Source organism: Petaurus breviceps, unplaced genomic scaffold (assembly GCF_028583685.1).
Source record: "Petaurus breviceps papuanus isolate PSGF00001 unplaced genomic scaffold, PetGlider_PUasm1.0 90281, whole genome shotgun sequence".
Taxonomy (NCBI): Eukaryota; Metazoa; Chordata; class Mammalia; order Diprotodontia; family Petauridae; genus Petaurus; species Petaurus breviceps.
In genome coordinates this window covers 110,333-131,814 of record NW_027187205.1, presented here as the reverse complement: position 1 = coordinate 131,814, position 21,482 = coordinate 110,333, and the positions used below count along the sequence as shown (strand labels likewise).

The 21,482-nt window shown below is 37.6% G+C and overlaps 1 protein-coding gene across 2 annotated transcripts in view; it reads right to left on the bottom strand.

The window, feature by feature from the left end:
* NUP93 (nucleoporin 93) overlaps positions 1-21,482 on the bottom strand; it is a 130,901-nt gene that overhangs the window by 92,599 nt on the left and 16,820 nt on the right. Inside the window, exons 2-3 of one of the 2 annotated variants that reach the window (XM_069107771.1) lie at positions 18,797-19,015; positions 8,079-8,196 (exon numbers count right to left, since the gene is read on the bottom strand). In XM_069107771.1, the coding sequence (XP_068963872.1) occupies positions 8,079-8,196; positions 18,797-18,975 (297 nt within the window). In that variant the 5' untranslated portion in view covers positions 18,976-19,015. The remainder of the gene's footprint in view (positions 1-8,078; positions 8,197-18,796; positions 19,016-21,482) is intronic. The other variant, XM_069107772.1, reaches the window with a different exon arrangement.

Sequence of the window (21,482 nt, the reverse complement as noted above, 5' to 3'; positions counted from 1 at the left end):
AAACAGCTGAATGGCTTGGTAATAAATAGTATAGATTACTTAATCTCAATAACCTGATTTCCCCTCATCCCACATATCCAATCAGATGCCAAAATTTCCCGTTTCTACCATCACAATATCTCTCCATTCAAACATCAACTACGTTAATTTAGACTGCCATCACTTCTTTCCTGAACTATTAATGACAATAGTAACTGATCTCACAATCTCAAAAGACTCTCCCTATTTCAGGCCACACACTATAGATCTGAAGATGTGATCCCCCCACTCAATCAACTACAGTGTCTTCCTATGGCCTCTAGAAAAATATATAAATTCTTTTGTTTAGGATTTAAAGCTCTACACAACTAACTGAAATTTTCTTTTCAGCCACATTGTAAAACTGTAGAGGGATTTTAGTTCCCATAACAGTTCAGTCACAGGTGGCTCAAAACAAGCTTTTTATTATCATGTCTAGTTAACAGCTATTGCTCAGCTTTCATTACACAATTTTGCAGTGATTTCTCACAGCTATATTTTTTTAAAAAGCATTTACAGGGGTGGCTAGGTGGCACAGTGAAATAGAGCACTGGCCCTGGAGTCAGGAGTACCTGAGTTCAAATCCGGCCTCAGACACTTGACATACTTACTAGCTGTGTGACCTTGGGCAAGTCACTTAACCCCAACTGCCCTACCCTCCCCCCTCCAAAAAGCAAAAGAAAAAAATCAATTAACATTTTTAAAAAATTCACTCACACAATTCATTCATATATAAATGGATTTTTTTTTAAATGTTACCTTTGCTAGCCATGGCAACTTTTAAAAATGTGGTTCCAAAACACACCGACATCATTGATTATGGCAAACAAGGAAACAAGGAAAACCATATTAATTTCAAGCTCCATTAGAAACAGAGGAAAAAAATAATCAATGTTCACCAAATAGAAAAGCGCAATCTGTACAAACAAAAATGCCTTTTCAAGGTTCTAAATAGTGCAAACAATGGCTGGGGTTTGCAAAGTACTTGGCAGCATCCTTTTAAGGATGCATCAGCATTTCCACTTATAAACTATATTTTAAGAGTTCTGTAAATTGACACAAATAAATTTACTCTGACATGTTCAGCACAGAGAATTTTGCTATAGCCTTTATCTCAAAAAATAAAAAAAAGCACTGTTTGGAAATATTTCACATTCAATAAGTCCACAAATCAACAGCTGTCTTTACAATTCTGGAAAATAAAAATTTGAAAGTAAAATAACTTCTGACTTAACTGTAATTGATTATATAAATTTAACTACCACAACATTTTTAAATGATTGAAAGTTGAAGGCTATCTCAGGCCCTGCCTCTAGTTATAATGGCTAGCTCCTAAACTCAATGGTATAAAAAGTATGAATAGTTTCATTTTTGAAAGACATAATGTTACATTATATGTAACCAGTAAAATGAGATAAAAACTAAACTGAATTCCTAAAAACAAAAGAAATCTTAAGTTTGACCAAAGCCTACTGCCCCAAATTGTAATTAAAAGTAATGACAATTCCTACAAAGAAGATTGTCATCTCTCAGTTTTCTTCCTTGAGACCTTTGTAAGAAAAAAAAATTCACTAAGGTCTTATTTCAATGTTAATATTCCCTCTTAATCTTAGATTACTGGCAATCTAAATTAGAGGGTGATATTCTCCTCTTATCGTTTCAAATGTCAAATGTGTGGTACTGTTTTTAAAGCTATCCTGCATCTAATTGGAAGAAAAAGAAAATATTTTGCACTGTTAAGACTACTTATGGAAAAAATCCAATCAAGAGAAGTAATTTCATCAACTCAAAACTGAAGCATCCTTAGTCTCAAAGTTTGAAGTTTCCCAATAGAGTACTAGGGGCACTGAATTGTTCTAATACATAAAAAAAGTTCACCTTAATGTTGAAGAATAAACATAACCACAAAACCTCAGTCATGGATTAAGACTGAAAAGTAAAACGAAAGACAAAATCATCTAAAGTAGGTGATCACAGTTAAAGAAATATTGCTTAGATCTTGATGTTTTCTTGTTTCACTTCAAGAGAATTAAAGCCAAAGAAGACAAAGAAACAATGGGACTATATTAATTAATTTAATATTAATTAAGAAATAAGTCACTTCCACGCTCTCCCTCTACCACGATCACCTCTGTCCCTCTGAGCTTCATTCAATTCATATTTATCACTCAGTCAAAATTCTAGTAGATGTTATCCAATGACTATTCTCCTTCTTTCCTCAATGAATCCAGTGCCTGGTTTGGTCTTTCTCTCCTTCCAAATTCCTGCCTTCAGACTGGGATTTCAGGGGCGGCTAGGTGGTGCAGTGAATAGAGCACCAGCCCTGGAGTTAGGAGGACCTGAGTTCAAATCTGGCCTCAGACACAACACAAAAACTAGTTGTGTGATCTTGGGCAAGTCGCTTAACCCCAAATGCCCTCCAAAAAAAGCAAACAAAACAAAACAAAAACAGAATAGGATTTCAACATATACCCTAACTTAATTTCCTTAATTAACTCATTTCCTCCTCCATTTTACCTCCCCTACATATATTGATCCTGCCACAATCCATTCCCACATGTTCTATTTCCATGTCCATGAACTCTAAAATTCCTGTATCTGATTATAATCCGTTGTCATGGCAGTTCCCTTTCTGCCTTGCAACCCTAAATCTTACTGTCTTCATGGGAACTATCCCTCTCCTCTCATTTCTTTCCCAGGCCAAAACCTGTCTATATCCTCCTCCCTTCTCCATGTGACTCCTTGGTAAACCAATCCAACTCTTCACTGTCCTCTTAGCTTTAATCCTTTGCCCCTTCATCCTCTCAAAGATCTTGCCCTGCCAACCCTCAGCCCTGAATTACTCCCACCATCTACTGCCTTCTGTCCTACTCGATGTGCTGTTGAACAAACCTGGGGAAAATCATAATACCATGCTGACTGGGTCCACTACAGAGTTATATTAAATAATCTCAAGTGGACCCTCACTGCAGCAAGGAAATTCTTTTATATAATCCTATCAATTCACTATAGCCCATTCACCTCTGTGTTTGTCCAAACCTTTTCATCCCTTCTTAAATCTACCATGGCTTGCTTTCCCAATACTCTCTCAGCTGAGAAATTTGCCTCATATTTTACTTTAAGAATTGAAGTCGGGGCAGCCAGGTGGCTCAGCGAGTTAAGAGCACTGGCTCCAGTGTTGGGATAACCTGGAGATTGAATCCCGGGCTCAGACACTCAGCACCACACCCAGAAATAACTGGCCGTGTAACCTTGAGCAAGGTACTTAACCCCGATTGCTTAAAAAAAAAAAAATTGAAGTCATTCACCAAGAGGTCCCTCTATTCATCCTCATCTCACATCGCTAAGATGCTTTATACCACTATCTCCTACACTTCTGTTTCAAATAAAAAGGTAGCCCTTCTCCTTGCTAAGGCTAACCTTCCACATGCATAAAATCCCCTTCCATTTTGTCTTCTCTAGCAGACTGTTCCCTCTATCAACTCCATTCTCTCACTAATCTTCAACATGTCCTTATCTAATGGCTGCTTCTTTTACTATCTACAAACATGCACATGTCTCCTCCATCCTCAAAAAACTCTCACTTGATCCATATATCCCCACTAGTTTTGTTGTTGTTGTTGAGTGGGTTTCAGTCATGTTCTTAGCAGAGATACTCGGAGTGGTTTATCATTTTCTTCTCCAGTTCATTTTACAATGATTCCAGGGTCACACAGTTAATAAGTGTCTGAGGCCAGATTTGAGCTCAGGAAGATGAGTATTTCTGACTTCAGGCCCAACATTCTAACCAATGAGCCACTGAGCTGCCCCTCCCCACCAGCTATCATTCTATATTTCTTCTCCCTCTTCTGGCTAAACTCCTTGAGAAAGCTATATACAATTGGTCCCTCCACTTCCTCTCTTCTCATTCTCAACTCCATAGTCTGACTTCTGACTTCATTCAACTGAAATTGCTGGCTCCAAAATTAACAATATCTTTTTTTCCTTAATAGCATTTTATTTTTTTCCAATTACATGTAAAGATAGCTTTCAACATTCATTTTTGTAAAGTTTTGAGTTCCAAATTTTCTCTCTCCCTGCCCTCCCACTTCCCCAAGACAGCAAGCAATCTGATACAGGTTATACATGTACAATCACGTTAAACATATTTCCACATTAGTCATGAACAACTTTATCTTAGCTGCCAAATCTCATGGCCTTTTTGAAATCCTCATCTTTCTTGACTTTCTGTAACCTTTGACACTGTCAATCATCCTCCTTCTTGATATTTCTTCCATCTAAGTTTTTTTGACATTTTCTCACAGTTCTCTTCTCCTGACTGCTCCTTCTCAGTCTCCTTTGCTGGACCTTCAACCAGGTCATGCCCACTAACTGTGGGTGTTTCCCAAGACTCTCTCTTAGGCCCTTTTCTCCCCCTATACTATTTTGCTTCATGATTTTATCAACTCCAAAGGATTCAATAATCACCTGATGATTCTCAGATATACTTACCTAGCCCTAACTTCTCTCCTAGCCTCTAGTATTCCATCTTCAACTGCTTATTAGACATCTAAAACTTTATAGCTTGTAGACATCTTAAATTCAACATGTCCCAAACTGAACTCATCTTCATTCTCAAACTCTCCCTTCTTCCTAACTTCCCTATTATTGTCAAGGGCACCACTAACCTTCCAGTCACTGACATTTGCAACATAGGTGTCATCTCCAACTCCTCACTCTTACCCCACAATTCCAATCTGCTGCCAAGGCCTACTGACTCTACTTTCCCAACATCTCACATACATGCCTCCTTCTCTCCTCTGACACTGCCACTACCCTAGTAGAGGTCCCTATCAGTTCATACCTGGACTATTAGATAGCCCACTGGCTGGTATTCCTGTATCAAGTCTTTACCACTCTAGTACATCTTCCACTCAGCTGTCACATCTTTCAAAACCACAGATCTAACTATATCACTACCACCCCCTATTATCTTGAGAATCAAATATAAAATCCACTAGTACTGAATGCCTTCTTAAACTGGTTCCTCCCTTTCCAGTCTTACCCCTCCACCTATTATTCGACCCATTATTCGTCCCCTCCACAAGACATTCTATTTCTCAATTCCATGCATTTTCATTGGCTATCCCCCACATCTAGAATTCATCTCCATAACCTAAATTCCCTACCTTCAAGTCCCAGCTTAAATCTACAGGAAGCCTTTCCTTATTCCTTCCCTCTGTGCCTATTTCCAATTTATCCTATATATAGCTTGTTTGTAGACAGTTGAGTATAGTGTCTTCCTCATTAGACTGTGAGACGCTTATGAACAAGAACTGTCTTTTACCTTTTACCCGGTGCTTAGCTCATAGTAGGAGCTTAATAAATGCTTGCTGACTAACAGATTACCTACTTCACTGAAATGTTAAGAGAAAAGAACATTACAAGTTCTAAGGCACAATATATATATGAGTTTTTGTTATATTTTTTTTAGAAAAAGACATATTTTCCACCTCTACAATCAAACTAAAAATTAGTGTGTAAAGTTTCTGAGTTAGAAGTGAAAATTAATATAATGGAATTGGAATACTAAGTTGACTAGATAAGATTGTTCTGGTTTGGGGAAAGACCATAATTAAAGCAAAATCAGAACAATGGAAGAGGAAGAACTCAATGTATAGAACCCTTCTCTTTAAGTCCCCAAGACACATGTCTCAAAGCTAGCTGAAAGGTATATTACTGGTCAAAATGACAATAAAGATCACTTCCATCTCTCCCAAGGAAGAATTCAAATGCAAATACAGTATTTGAAGGCCCTTGAAACTAATAGGAGACATACCTTTCTTAACACTCTTACTATCTTTTTCCTGATTATTATAGTAAAGAGACACACAACTGTGTGTTAGCACAGTTCATTAAATTTTACTGATGCATTCTTTTTCTTTTTTAAAAATTAATTTATCTTTAGTTTTCAACATTCACTTCCACAAGATTTTGAGTTTTAAATTTTCTCCCCCTCCCTCCTCTCTTCCTTCCCCAAGACGGCATACAATCTAATATAGGCTCTACATATAAATTCTTATTAAACATATTTTCACATTAGTCATGTTGTAAAGAATTAGAACCAGTTGGAGGAACCATAAGAAACAAAACAGCAACAAAAAAGAGAGCAAATAGTATGCTTCCATCTGCATTCAGAATCCAAAGTTTTCTCTGGACATGGATAGCATTTTCCATCATGAGTCTTCTGGAGTTGTCTTAGATCCTTGCACTGCTGAGAAGAGCTAAGTCTAGCAAAGTTAGTCATCACACAATGTGGCTGGTACTATGTATGATGTTGTTCTGATTCTGCTCACTTCACTCAGCATCAGTTCATATAAGCCTGAAAAGGCTTTTCTGAAGAATGCCTATTCATCATTTCTTATAGCACAACAGTATTCTATCACATTCATATGATACAATTTGTTCAACCATTCCTGAACTGATGGGCTTCCCCTCAATTTTCAATTCTTGGCTACCACAAAAAGAGCTGCTATAAATATTTTTGTACATGTGGGTCCTTTTCCCATTTGTACAATCTCTTTAGAATATGGACCTAGAAGTGGGCCCTTTGGGAATAGTTCCAAATTGCTCTCCAGAATGGTTGGTTCAGTTCACAACTCCACCAACAACACATTAGTGCCGAAGAATTCTTTCACATTATTTCCCTGTGCTGAATACAAAGGCAATAAAAACACTCCTTAGAAATCAAGAAGTACCAAAGAACCAGAAACAATGTGATTTCCCATCAATTGGTGAAACTGTTCAAAATTATGGCAAAAAAAAGCAACGAAACATTATTATGTTGCAAGACATTACTAAAGGACCAGATTCAAAAAAACTTCAGGGGGTGGCCAGGTGGCTTAGCGAGTAAGAGCCCCAGCCCCAGTGTCGAGATGACCTGGGGATCAAATCCGGGCTCAGATACTTAGCACCACACCCAGAAATAACTGGTCGTGTAACCTTGAGCAAGTTACTTAACCCCAATTGCTTTAAAAAAAACTTCAGAAGACTTGAACGAACTAACACTGAGTCAACAGAACCAGGAGAATAATTTATACAATGTCTAGGATAATGTAAATGAAAATATCCTTCAAAGGTTTAAGACCTCTGATTAATGTAATGACCAATTATGAATTCAGAATACTGAATGATGATGAAGCATTTTTTCCCCACTCTTGTCAGAGACATGATGGACCAAAGGTACAAAATGAGACACACATTTTCAGACCTATTCATTATGTCGTTGATTTGTTTTGTTCAACTATACTTATTTGCTATAAGAGAAGGCTTGTATTAGCGAGAAGGTAGGGAAGGAATTTAGTCAATAGAAGTAGCACTAAAATGTCAATGAAACATCTAAATATGTAGAAGAGAGCAAAGTTCAGAAGGTAACAAGCCAAGCAGTTTTACATTTATTGTGCTAAATATAATATGTATACCTTAAAAAAACTACTATGTAAGAGGTTCACAAGTATGTCTACTCTCCTGTTTTGTGATCTTTTTTATGTTGAAACGTTCATATCTACAGATGTTTGTTAAGTTTGAGGGGAAAAAATATCAACAAAGATTTTAATAAGTCATAGTCAAATTTTTTTAAACTTTGCCAACTGAGAACCAACAACATGAAAAGGAACATAACACCACTTCAGTTCCACCAGACAAAGCATGACTAGTCTGAAAGATGATCTTGCAGTCATGACTGCTATCCTTTGGACGGAAGTCAAAAAAAAAAAAGGAAATGTAAAGAAATGAAAACGTTCAAGCTAAGATGGAAATTGCTTGTTTTCCACAATTTAGTCTTGCAAAAATCCCTAAAAGTAACTAAATATATCCAAGTCTATCCCTCACCACCACCACCACCATACTCTTAACTAAAAGGGATTTTTTTTTGTCAGATGTTTCACTTGATCAGGAAGCAGAAAAACAATAATAATACTGCTTTTTTGAATAGCTGGTCAAATGCCAATTGTTCTAAAACAGATGATCAAATATTTGCCAAGGATTTTATTTTCATTTCAATTAAGTCAGACTATTCTTACCTGAATATCTGTATCTTTCACAGGCTCAAGAGGTTCAAATGTAGTTGCAGCACTCAAACTCTCCAATCTCTGTGAGATGTGAGATATGTCAAGCCCTCTAGACCCGAGAAGAACTGACCTGATTTTTTGTAGGGGAAGGAAGAGAGAAAGAGTAGAAGACAAAAATGAGAGGAAAAAAATTGGATCACTGCATTATGAATGTGAAGATATTTTTCTATATTGAAGACTTCATATATACATGAACTATTCTTGTCTTCTTATAAATGTCTAGATTGTTTTTATTATATTACGGGGTTTTTTTTGGGTAGATTAGTCATATCTGACACTTTGTAACCCCATTTGGGGTTTTCTTGGCAGAGATACTGGAGTGGTTTGCCGTTTCCTTCCCCAACTCATTCTATAGCTGATGAAACTGGGACAAAAAGTTAGATTAAGTGACTTGCCTAGGGTCACACTGCTAGTAAGTCTTTGAGGCCAGATTTGAATTCAGGAAGATTAGTCTTCCTGATTCGAAGCCCAGCACTCTATCCACTGTATCACCTAGCTGCCCCAAATTTATGAATATGTATATATTATTGTTATATTGTTTTGCCATAACAGTCATACCCCCCAAAATTTGAATCCCTTCTTGGACACTTACTAGCTTCATGATCCTGAGGAATGCATTTAACCTGAGTCTCAGTTTCCTCATCTGTAAATATGATAAATATTACAGATCTCATAAAAAGGGATAATAATAGCACCTCCTTCACAAGTTGTAAGGATCAAAGAAAACAACATATGCAAAGTGCTTTGCAAATCCTAAATCACTATGTAAATGAGAACTATTCACTGGGGGTTAGGGACTAGATCTCTGATTTTACTGGCAAAGGAACTTCTTGGTGAGGAAACTTCTTCTGCCAATGAAGATCAGAACTTTCTCTGCAACTTACTGTCTTATGAGTGTTTTAGAGCACTGAGAGTTTAAGTGACTTGCCCAAAGACACATAGCTTGTATGTATTAGAGGCAGACCCTGAATCCAGGTTTTCCTTGTTTTAAGGCCAGTTCTCTAGCCATTCTGCCTCATGACCTTTCACTTAATTTTTACCTTAAAGTTTGGAACCAACATTGTTCCTTGTAATGGACCTGAATTTTGTTGCCCTTTAGTCTAAAGCCCAGGATTAATGCACATTCCACTGAATTAGACATTATGAGATCTGGAGTCTGATTCCAGCTGTCACTGACTCATAGTTTGAAATTAAAGGACAGGAACTTTGTGTATTTAAATAATTTAGTAATGTGCTTTCTTTCCTATACAAAAATAGCATAACTAAGGCACCACCAGCAGGGGATGTATTTTGAATTGTTTAGTGATGAGTTTGTGCCAATCCACTCATAAACTCTTCTTAGTTCTTCCTGTGGAAAACTTATATGATAGTTGGCAGCTAAGGATTAAGGAGAAAGTCTACAGTCTATAGTCTGTGGAACAGATAAACACTAACTAGCTCATATGGAACTCCCAACCTGGTCTCAATGGCACCAGGCTCTAATAACTTGCTAGCAAATACAGCCCCTAGAAGAGTCATCCCCATTAGAGATTTTAATAAGTTCTTTCTTGCCCTTCACAGCACAGCTCAAGTCTCACCTCCTTTGTGAAGTCTTTACAAATTGTTGATCTTTTCCTTCATTGAATTCCTATACGCTTGAGATAAAAAATGACACACACACAGAAACCCCTCAAAAAATAAACAACAAAAAGCAGAAAATTCTCCAAAGCAGGTTCATACCATATTTACTGTAGATCATTTCCTAGTTCCAATATACAGTGGTATAGAGGAGAGACTGTTCCTCCAAAGAACTAAATTCAAATTTTTCAAAGATTCAAAATTCTTCCTTTTTCCCTTCTTTTATGACAACCTTCTCCTACAACTTCTACTACAGCACAGTAAATACATGCTGCTGGGTTTTTTTCCCCTAAAGTAAAATGAAATCTCAGAATACAAATGATACATCTATTAGGTAAGTTACAATTAGATAGCCTCACACTCTTCAATTAGCTTGGAATACATTCAAAGCAATGACTCATCTTATTCAGACACCCTATTTTACCCCTCCCTCCCAATCCATAGATTCTTCCTCTAGCCCCAATTCTTTAGGGTTAATGTCGTTTCTTATTAATTTACTCTATTTCCACCTCCTAGGCAAATGTCAGAGTTATTCTTAGCTTCCTTTACCCCCAGGTGAAGCAAGGTCTTTTTCCTGATATATCCTCTTGAATTCTGATCAAAATCATTTTCTTTGAAGACACCTAAACCCCAATTCCACCAGTGCCCAGTGAAACTCCCAGAACTATCTTGTCACCTACTGTGAATATATGCTAACTTGTTCTGTTCCCCTTAGTTTCTGCTCTCATAATTCTCTTCCTTTTTCTATATGATCCTATTTTCAATGTTTACCCCAATCCCTCTCATCTATGCTTTCCATTTTGTCTTAATCTAAAATCCATCCCTAACATTCAAAGCATCAACATTTAACCAAAGATTCCCTCTACGGGAGTCCCATTTCCAGGTCACTGTTTCTTCACAAACACTGGCATAGTCATCATCACCATTTCTGTTTTAATTTAGTTTCTTTGTCAGTTTCCAGTGAGACAGCATTTATCTCCAATCCACAATGATTTGGGGAAGGATTAGTTTTTACTACTCATAGGTAGTACTCCAAAATTCAGCACCTGGTAATACATCTTTGGGTATTGTTCTCTAGCTGTTTCAAAGACCAAAGTCTTGCCTCCAACAAACCAATAAGTAGTTTGAGGGCAGAGGTTTAGAATAACAGTTTTTTAAGGGCTGGAAAGAGATCTTAAACTTCATCCAGTCCAACCATCTAGAGGTGAGGAAACAAAAAGATCCCAAGAGGCAAAACAGTTTGACTAAAGTCACACCACTGGTTAGTGGCAGAGTCAGGCCAATTTAACAAACATTTATTAAGTACTGATTATGTGCAAGGTGCTGTGATAGATTCTGGTGGCACAAAGACTGAGGGATGTATCAGTACCTAGCCTCAAGGAGCTCCCATTCTGCCAAAGCAGGTATAACAGATGCACAGGTGAGTATGACACAAGGTCAATCAGGGTAAGAAAAAGGAGAAATCCAGACAAAGTATTTTAGGAAAATCAGAGGAAGGAAACAAATGTACACGTGGAGATGTAGGGGATTTGTAAGAGATTCATAAAGGATGTAGTAACTCAATTAAACCTTCAAGGAAGGAGATTTTAAAAGACAGAGATAAGGGACAGAACCAAGATCAACTAGCAAGAAGCAGTACAGGGAGTTCCTTCCCAAAACTCCTCCAAATAAATCTAAAAAACACACCAGACTGAAATCTGGTGGGAAAGTCCAAGAAAAAGTAAGTGAGTCATTTAAAAATTTTTGAATTTATTTTGTTTTTAATTTGTGGGATAAAACAAGCATTTCCATAAATTAGTATAATAAATAAAAAGGTTACACATGAAACTACAAATCTATTATGTACAATTTACTATTCCACTTAAACATATAATAAAGTTATGAAAATTTCTTTCTTTTTTCTTCCCTCCCCCCTAGAGATGGCTACTATTAGACACAAATATATAAATATATTTAATTAAATTAGATTAGCAACGAGTCATTTTTGCAGCCCAGGTCAGCATAGTGACATAATCTATAGACCCTGGACTGGGTCTGTCTAGAGGAGCCACATACAAAGCACTTCAGTGCCAGGGCAAGGGGATGTGCCAGACCCATACTAGAGCATCAGGGTCACAGATTCAGGGTGGGCTGCAGAAGGATACTTGTTCCCACGGGTGGTGTTCTCGAGTAGATAATGGCTGCAGTGTGACTCCAACCCCAGGAACAGAGACGGGTCTCAATTCCAACTTCTAGTACAATCTGATGCTTGCAGACTAACAAGCAGGGAAAGAATCCCAGCCCAAAAGGGAGACTGCAGCTCTGTCACTATGAATCAGCAGAACTTTCCACCTGGCACAGAGTAGCCAAGCAGTACTTCTACTGTTGTTCAGAACCAAGCCGAGGTCAAAAACTTGCAGAGCTCAGACCAGGAAGCCTGCAATCACACTGCCCTGGATCAGATCTCGTTGGAAGTACTGAAAGCTTGTAGGTCCCCTTAATGTGCTGTTCCTGAGACCTCAGAATAACATAACACTCAATGCTTAAAGAAATATGAAAGCAGCAAAAGGATCAGCCCAGACCTTCCCTCCGAAATCACGCAGAATTGTACTCAAATATAAACTTCAAAGTGAGGAAATAGTCTGGAAGAATGAGAAAACAAAAAAAGAATCTCACCACAAGAGGCTATTATGGTGCCAGGGATACTCAAGACATAAACCTAGAAGAAAAGTGTAACTCCAAAACATCTATAAGCAAGCCTCCAAGAAAACTAGAGCTTGGGCACAAACTCAATTAGAATTCCTGGAACAGACAAAGAAAGAGGATTCTTTTTTTTTTAAAGAGTAAAAATGTTTTATTTTGGGTTTTTTTTTTATGAATGAAATGAGAGCAATAGAGGAAAAATGGAAAAGAAATGAGAGCTATGGAAATAAGAATTAGAAAGACAATTAACAGCTTGGCAGAGTAGGTACAAAATCTTGCCACGCAAGAAACTCCCTGAAAATTAAAATGGACCAAGAGAAACCAATAATTTCATGAGACAACAAGAATTATTAAAACAAAGTCAAAAGACTGGGAAAAAATAGAAGAAAATGTAAGCTATCTTATAGTAAAAACAAATGACCTGGAAAACAGATCAAGGAGAAAAAAATATAAGAATCACTGGATTAATAGAATGCTATAACCCTCCCAAAAAACAATCCCGGATATCATATTTCAAGAAATTTTAGAAGAAAACTTGCCAGATCTCTTAGAACCAGAAGGTAAAGTAGAAACAGAAAGAATCTCCTATTCACCTCTGGAGACAAACCCAAAAATGAAGGTTCCTGAGAATATTATAGCCAAAACTCAGAGCTTCCAGGACAAAGAAAAAAATACTACAAGTAGTCAGAAAGAAAGAATTCAAGTACCAAGGAACCACAGTCAGAAGCACACACCATAATAAAGGAATAGAGAGCGTGGGATATAATATTCCAGAAGGCAAAGGATATAGGCTTGCAAGCAAGAATAACTTACTGGCAAAACTGATTGCAATACTACAACATGAAAAATAAACCTTTAATGAAATAGAGAATTCTCAAGCATAACAGATAAAAAGACCAGAATTGAATAGAAACTCTGAAGTTTGAATAGAGAATTATAAAAAAGTGATTATGAACAATCGTAAGGGACTAAACAAGGATGAACTGCTTACATTCCAATAAATGGAAATGATACGTGTCTCCTCTGAACCCTATCTTCATCAGGGTAGAGGGATTCTAATTATACAGAAGGCCTGGGAGTGCTTCTGTTAGTTCTTGATGATATTAACAGAAGAAAGGAAAGAGATGGGAAGAAGAATACACAGGGTGGAAGGAAAAGGAAAGTCAGGGGAAATTATCTCATATAGTCAAGGTTCGGAAGTAGACAGCTATACGAAGAAGGGGTGGGGTGGAGTCGCTGGCACTGGAACACTGCTCTCATTTGAACTGGCAAAAAAAGGGAAGAATACATATACATTCAAACATATTCACCCACAGGATTGGGTACAGAAATACATTTCACTCAACAGGGCAATAGGAAGGGAAGGGAGAATTAGACAATGTAGATGAAAGGAGGGATTAATACTAAACAAAACAAACTCTAAGGCTGTACTTGTATTTACAGATCTTTTTGAGGTGACAAAGAAAAGGAATATGAGAGGGTGCCAATCAATTAGGGGATGGTTGAACATGTTATGGTATATAAATGTGATGGAATATATTTACAGGTACCTCTTATTCTATATCCCACCTCACCCCACCCCATCCCACCCCTGACCTTCTAGTTCCCTTTTAGAAGGTAAACTCCTTGAGGAGGGCCTAGTTTGGGGTTTTTGTTTTGCTTTTTTATGTGTCCCCAGAACTCAGAATACCTGGCACATATTACGTACTTAAATGCTTGTTGCCTGCCTGCTTGCTTGCATAAAATATTAGAGAAAGCTCGAGGAATATGAGGTTTGAGAAAAAGTCAACCAACTTAGAAAACAGTTTTAATTCAATTTCAACTTAGAAAGCAGTTTCAGTAGAGGCAGCTGTGGCCCAGTACAGGGCCAGGCCTGGAGTAAGAAAGGCCTGACTTCAAATCTAACCTCAGGATCTTACTAGCTATGTGATCCTGGGGAAGTCATTTAACTATTTTGCTTCAGTTTCCTCACCAGCAAAATGTGGGTAACAGAACCTACTTTCCAAGGTTGTTGTGAAGATCAAATGAGATAATATTTGCACAGTGCTTTGCATGGTGCTTGATACAAAGCAGATGCTATATGAATGCTAGCTATTATTCTTACTGTCATTATTCTTATTTATGAAATGATAGTCAGAAGCCGTACTGCAGGAGATGGAGGCATGCACAAGAAGGGGAGGAAGCATCTGTAAACTACTCTTTCTAGGAATTTAGCAGTGAATGGGAAAGTAGCTGTAGGACAAGAAGTTAAATGGATGATTGTGATAGTAATGGCAATTAAAGATTCCCCTGTATTGGCTTGGTTTTCAAACTGATTGTGTTAAAACCCAGAGTTTGTTAATCCCACCTGTGGGATGGGCTTGTTGATGTGAAAAGAAAGTCCTGAACTGGGAGGAGCTGGTGATGTAGATTTGGAGAGACACTAGAGAGAGGCGGAAGATCTTTTTGGAAGCAGCACCTCGTGGAGAGAGAGAGACTAAGAGAATTGCTGGTGGCCGCTTTGAATTGCCCTGGACTTTTGAGACCTGCCCCCCTGAGCTGCCAAGGACTGAGGAGACATGGCTGTTTTGCTGGTACTTTGTCTGTCTGTTTTGATGTTGTTTTGCCAGATTTGTCCACTGGTGAAAGACAGTCCTTTTGTTGAAGAAGTCCTGGAACCTGGCTGTTCGCTAAGAAGCCCTGAGACTGTCCTGCAGACAGAGAGTGAATACTGTCCACTGGTGAGGGACAGTACTGTTGTTGCAGGGGTCTGGAGACTGTCCTGCAGACAGAGTGAATACTGTCCACTGGTGAAGGACAGTGCTGTTGTTGCAGGGGTCTGGGAGCCTTTCTGTTGGTTCAGAAGCCCTGAAGAAGGATTTTCTTGTTGTATGTTTACAGAAATCCTGGGAGAGGGCTTTGCTAATGTGTTCAGGGGTTCTAGGACTGTTCTACAGACAGAGGATGAATTCATGAAGGGACTGGCAATGTATCTTATGGCCTTGCTAAGCCTTGTCTCCCCAGGAACTAAGATTGCTGAGAACTTGCCTCGTGTCAAGATGAAGAAAAGAGCTCCATTTGGGTATTAAGTGCTGTGTTTAAACTTGATGTAACTCTGGGGTAGATTCAATTGTGATCCAAGGGTGGGGAACTTTTGACCTTTTTGTGTTCTGTGGTTGAACAAATGAATGTAGTTTACTTATGTTTGGAAACTAATCTCCATTGGAGAAGAGGGGCTTTGTGGTGGACTTAATTAAGGTATAGCCTAGGGGTGGAGAAGTATTTAGAACAGAGACTTTGTAATTGATTGAATGATTGGAAGGTCCTGGGGTGGGGTAGTCCTTGGAGATTATTTAATCACACTTAGTAAATGCTGTATTTGGAATGATGTCATGTTTTAATCTTCTCTGTTCTTGGTTGGTCACTGAATAAAATAGAGAGCACCTATGCTGGTATTTTGAACCTGGGAAGTTGCCTTTCTTTTGGCATTACATTACAATGATGTGTATAGGAAAGGTTTTCAAATAGGAGAAACACAAGCGCACTTCTTAAAAGCAAAAAAAGACCAAGCAGACAGGTAGAAATTGAGAGAAAACAGGAACAAATAATCAATAGAGCAAGTGCTACAAGGAATGAGAGATAGGATCGAGACCACAAGCAGAAGAGTAAGGCTTGGCAAAGAGACTGAGTTTACCCTTGGAGACTAGAGAAAAGGAGGAGAGGATGGATGAAGATGGAGGCATTCTGATGACTGAGAGAGTGAAGATAAGGGAATTGACAACAGATGGCCTCAATCATTCTCAGTAAAGTAGAAGGTGGGGTCATCTGCTGAGAGGGGGAGAGTGTGAGAATGCATGATAGCTTAAGTACTGAGAAGAAGTGTGTAACAACAGATGTGAGAAATATAATAAATGAATCAAGCAGCAATGAATTTTTTAAATTGCCCAACAGTGGTAAGGGTCCAGTTGAGATTAGATGACATGAATTAACTGCAGATTGAACATAAATTTTTAACTTCCTTCAGGAATATTAAGTGGCTCAGAGAAGGAAGACTATGCTGGATCCAGGACTGAGGATGAGCAGACCAGAATCCAGGTCTCTCAACATCTAATCTGGTGCTCTTTCATTCAGTCATACTTCCTATTTATTTATTTATTTTTGGGTCTCCCTCCTAAAGCCTAGCACACAATGTAGCCTCTAACATACCAACTTTTTTTTTTTTAAGCAGTTGGGGTTAAGTAACTTACCCAAGGTTACTTGGCCAGTTTTTTTTGTGTGGGTGTTAAATATCTGTGGCCAGAACCGATCCTGGGTCCTCCCGACTCTGGGACTGGCGCTCTTACTCACGGCACCACCTAGCCGCCCCCAACATACCAACTTTTGACTCTAGCACCAGAAAGCAAAGATGGGAATAAGTACATGCTAGTCATCCTTAGTGTCATTTTTTTCTAAAAGAACATATTTAGTTAAGAAGTGAAAAAATTTCTTTTTGCTTAATTCATTTGTTACTCTAATCAACCACTTTAGTACCAGCAAAGAATAACTGAAACTTTCCAACTATTAAAATACTACATTATGTTGTTGATTCAGGAATATCCCAAATACAATTTGGCAGCTAGGGGTTTTATTTTTGCTTAAATTTTAAGGTTGTTTTGGAGAACTCAGTAGTCAAATACATATTAGTCTATATCTTAAAGTTAAGCCCTACAATATCATTCCTACCATATCTAATTAAGTAAATATCAAGCTTAAATTCTATCTCTAAGCTGAAATCTTAAAAATAGATTTTCCTTATCAATATGAAGAAAGAAAATTTCCCATTCAACTTGATCCTTTTCTTGCCTCATCCTATATCAAAACATTCTATTCAAATTATGGTGTATTTCTCTACCTATCAGAAAAATAATGCACAAAGACTGTTATCAATTTATGGTATTTTTAATATATGTACCTATCCTATCCTACCCTATTCTCATTCCTTCAATGCATTAATTACTCTTCCCTAAAGGGAAGCAATTTAGAGAAAGAAGAAAAGAATTAACAAGATGAGGAAAGGAGAACATGAGTTACTAATAAAACACTGTTTTTAGATCTTAAGTTCTAGAACTTACAAAATGAAATTATAACTGTAGCCATATAGCCTATGTGCTCAAGAAGTGTATAACAATTTTCCAGCAGACCAGACTAATAATGCTGCACACATAAGCTGAGTACCCTCCAGAAAACAATCTTGAAGACAATGTTTGAGGCTGATACTTCTTTTCGCAGGGGGCTTTAGAGCACTCAGGTAAGGTTCTTTCCAGAGCTCCTTTAGCCTCTCTTTAAAATGGACAAAAAGTATGTGCCTAGAAGCACAAGTAGACAGAGCCAACAGGAGATTTAAAACATAAAAAGGAAAAAGAAGGAATTATCTTAAAAACCTCTATTTTGTACCTACTGATTCTATTCTAGAGTCAAGACATTCAGCAAGTCTAAAAACTACTACTACCTAGGGTGGCTACAGTTTTGTCCAAATAATTAACACTGGGTATAGATTTACTGAATACATATCACATATGCTGGTTCTCTAAATCAAACACAAATGTTTTTCTCAGGTTGGAAGAACGAAGAAAGATGCAATAACCATTTCCTACTTGCTCTTACACTGAATCTTAAATGTAGATACATCTATGACCTGTAAAACATTATCATCACAGTGGACAGCTGCCAGTCAGCAATTTCCATCAGCTAATCCCTCTCAGGGCTCTCTAGCTTTACTGTTCTACCATCCCTAAGGAGAAGCTGTACCTCCAATGCTTTTCCTTTCCTTCCGTCTTGGCCTCTGCAGTCACTGACTCTAAGTAGATCAGGATCACATCATGCTTTAATGATTAATCTTACTACTGACTGAGCATAAGCTATTCAAAACAGTACTCTCCAAAACACTGTCCTTTGTGGTATACTTCCTGAGCTCTGAATACATGATTTGCCTAAATGGTTTGCATTTGTTAACCTGTAGCAGCAAGCATTTCTGGGTCAGCAATCAAAGACATAATATAAGGCTAATAGTAATCATAGTAATAGCTAGTATTTCTATAATGCTTTAAGGTTTGCAAAGCACTTGATGAATAGCACCTCATTTGACTGCTATAATACTATAGCACCAAGTGGTTTTCCTCTTACTTCCACTATCCCTTGAACATCTCTGTGTGCAGCATCTCCTTGTAGCCTGAACGGGTAAAGTAGGCAAAATTTTATGATTTTTTACATATTTCAAAAACTATCTTACGTTCTAAAGATGATTATTTGTTTTTTCCCTTTCATTTACAAAATATATCAAAATAGCAAGAGAAAAAAAACGTATTCTATTTCCCAACTCACATAGCCCCACATTTTCACAATAAAGTACTTACGCCTTGACATCAGCTGTCTCCTGAGACGTACGTGTCAGTGTGCGAGAGCGCAGTCGCTCACCTGCCTGCTGAATTTCTTGTAAGTTACGTTCTACATGAGGAAGCTCAGAGATGCCCTCAGTCTCAGCAGCAAGCTGTTCAGCCTGCTGAAGAAGTTCACCAAAACCTTCAGTATCCATTTCTGATGCAGATATTATATAGAAAGAGAAAATAGGGAGCCTAAGAAAAGAAAAAGAGAAACTTCAAACAGTGCAGGTTTTCAGCAAAGTTTAAGAAATCACTAGGCCTTTTTATAAACAAAAGAAGCAACAGAGACTGAAACCAAATGGTATTAAAGGCCCTTATATGCACAGCACAGGAACAATAGTAATAGAGGAAATGAGTCAGACAATGGAGAAGCAGATATATTTGGAATGTATGTGCACAATGAGGACTCAAGTTTATTTAAAATATTATATGCATACATAATGTATGTGTATAAACTAGATCAAATGCAAAGATATGAATAAACAGACCTAAATTCCTGCCTCTCTCCCCAGACCAGGATTTTTTTTACCTTTTCTATGTCCTACCCTGCTTTAGCAGTCTGGCAAAGTCTTCTTAGAATCATGTTTTTAAATAACTGAAGGAAACATTAAATTTCAGGTAAAGGTTAATGCAAATAAAGATGCAATTTTTTTGCCCATTCAAGTTCATGCCTGCCCTAGCCCTAAAATAGCACAAGTAATAGAAATTCTGGCACCAATCTCTGGGAGCTTTAAAAATGACCAGCACCTCTTAACTGCTTGTTTCCCCATTCTTCTAAAAATGTCCAAAGAGAATACCTTGTATTCTATGGTACATTACCATTTTCAAAGAATTTTCTCATTTGAGACTTATAATAACTGGTACCCACATGGCAGTAGGACAAGAAGTCAGGGCTTCCCACTGTTAATCCTGGGTTCTCTGCACTGCACCATCTTGTCTTTCTTTCATTGGCACAAAAGCTCCATTCTTGTATGTCCATCCAGATATTACTAGTCTATTATATTTTTAGAAGAAATGATTCCTGAGCCATTTATCTACCTATATGCATTATGTTCATTCATGGCAACAAGGGTTTAATAAGTGCTGTTACTGCCACTGACACTACTAGTACTACCGTGTTTCCCCGATAATAAGACCTATCCTGAAAATAAGCCCTCCCCTTACTGTGTAAGATTCCTCTAAAATAAGCCCTCCCCCGAAAATAAGCCCTATTGAGATTGCTACTGTAGTGAAGGTGATCCCCTGCGCTACACGCTACATTACGGTACCCTCTGTATGAACTGTCCCCCCCCCCGTGAAACGCACACCGCGCTCCGAGCTGCATCCAATCAGAGCTGCAGCAGTGAGCGCGTCATCCTGTTCTTCCCCAGTGATTTGCTTATTGAATAAAGGTACATTTTTTTGTTCACATTTACCTGTTTATTAAAATTGCTGTCAATGTTCATTAAAATAAGCCCTCCCCTGAAAATAAGCCCTCTGGTGTTTTTCTGTCCAAAAAAATAATAAGACAGTGTCTTATTATCAGGAAAACACGGTAGTACTACTAATACTGAAGGGCTTCTAGATCACAAATGATAGCAGGAATACTTGCTTTAAAATACAACTGATTAAGAAAAGCCAATGTGGGGTGGCTAGGCGGTACAGCGAATGGAGCACCAGCCCTGGAGTCAGGAGGACCTGAGTTCAAATGCGGCCTCAGACACTTAACACAAAAACTAGTCGTGTGACCCTGGACAAGTCACTTAACCCCAACTGCCCTCCAAAAAGCAAAAATAAATAAATAAACGCTTGTAGTCACTTAACCCCAATTGCTTAAAAAAAAAGAAAAGCCAATGTCAACACTGAATAAATTATTAAATTTTAAGCCTTGTGACCACCATTCCTGTGTAAAATTCTGAATCTATTAGGAAAAGACACACTGAAACATTGCTAATGGAACTGTGAACTGATCCAACCATTTTCAAAAGTTGGATTTATGTAAGAAAATTTACAAAACTGCTCATACTTTTTAACCAAATTATCCCACTATTAGGTTTACATCCCATGGCATAATAATAATAGTAAAATAATAAAAGAAAAATCTGCAAGAAAATATCTACAGCAGCGCTATTTGCAAAAGCAAAAAATCTAACAACCTATTCCAGTAACAAATGTGGAAATGTTTGAACTGTGGTTTACAAACGTTATAGAATATTAATGAACCACAAGGAACAATGAATATGGAGAACATAAAGGAATTGAAAACACATGCATGAAAGGATGCAGAGGAAACAAAGCAGAACCAAAAGGACAATATACACAATCACTACAATTATGTAAATTAAAAAATTTTTAAGTGGCAATAAATCTTAGATCAAAAACAATGTATAATATTGAAACTAACTAATAAAGCAAATACCTGCCCTTTCTTTTAACAAGTATAAAATTACTGAAGTGCAAGGAAGCATGTATTGTCACTCTAAATCACTGCTCTGTATTACATATTATTGTACTTAGCCATTTTCAGAGAATGTACACCGTAAGGGATCTGACTAGGAGTATGCTGGAGACCTGTATGATATGCTGAGAAAAGATTATCGATAAAGATATTTTTGAAAAAAAAAAAAAGATTTTTTTATATAACCCTACTTTTGACAATTACAGCACCTAGAGTCATACA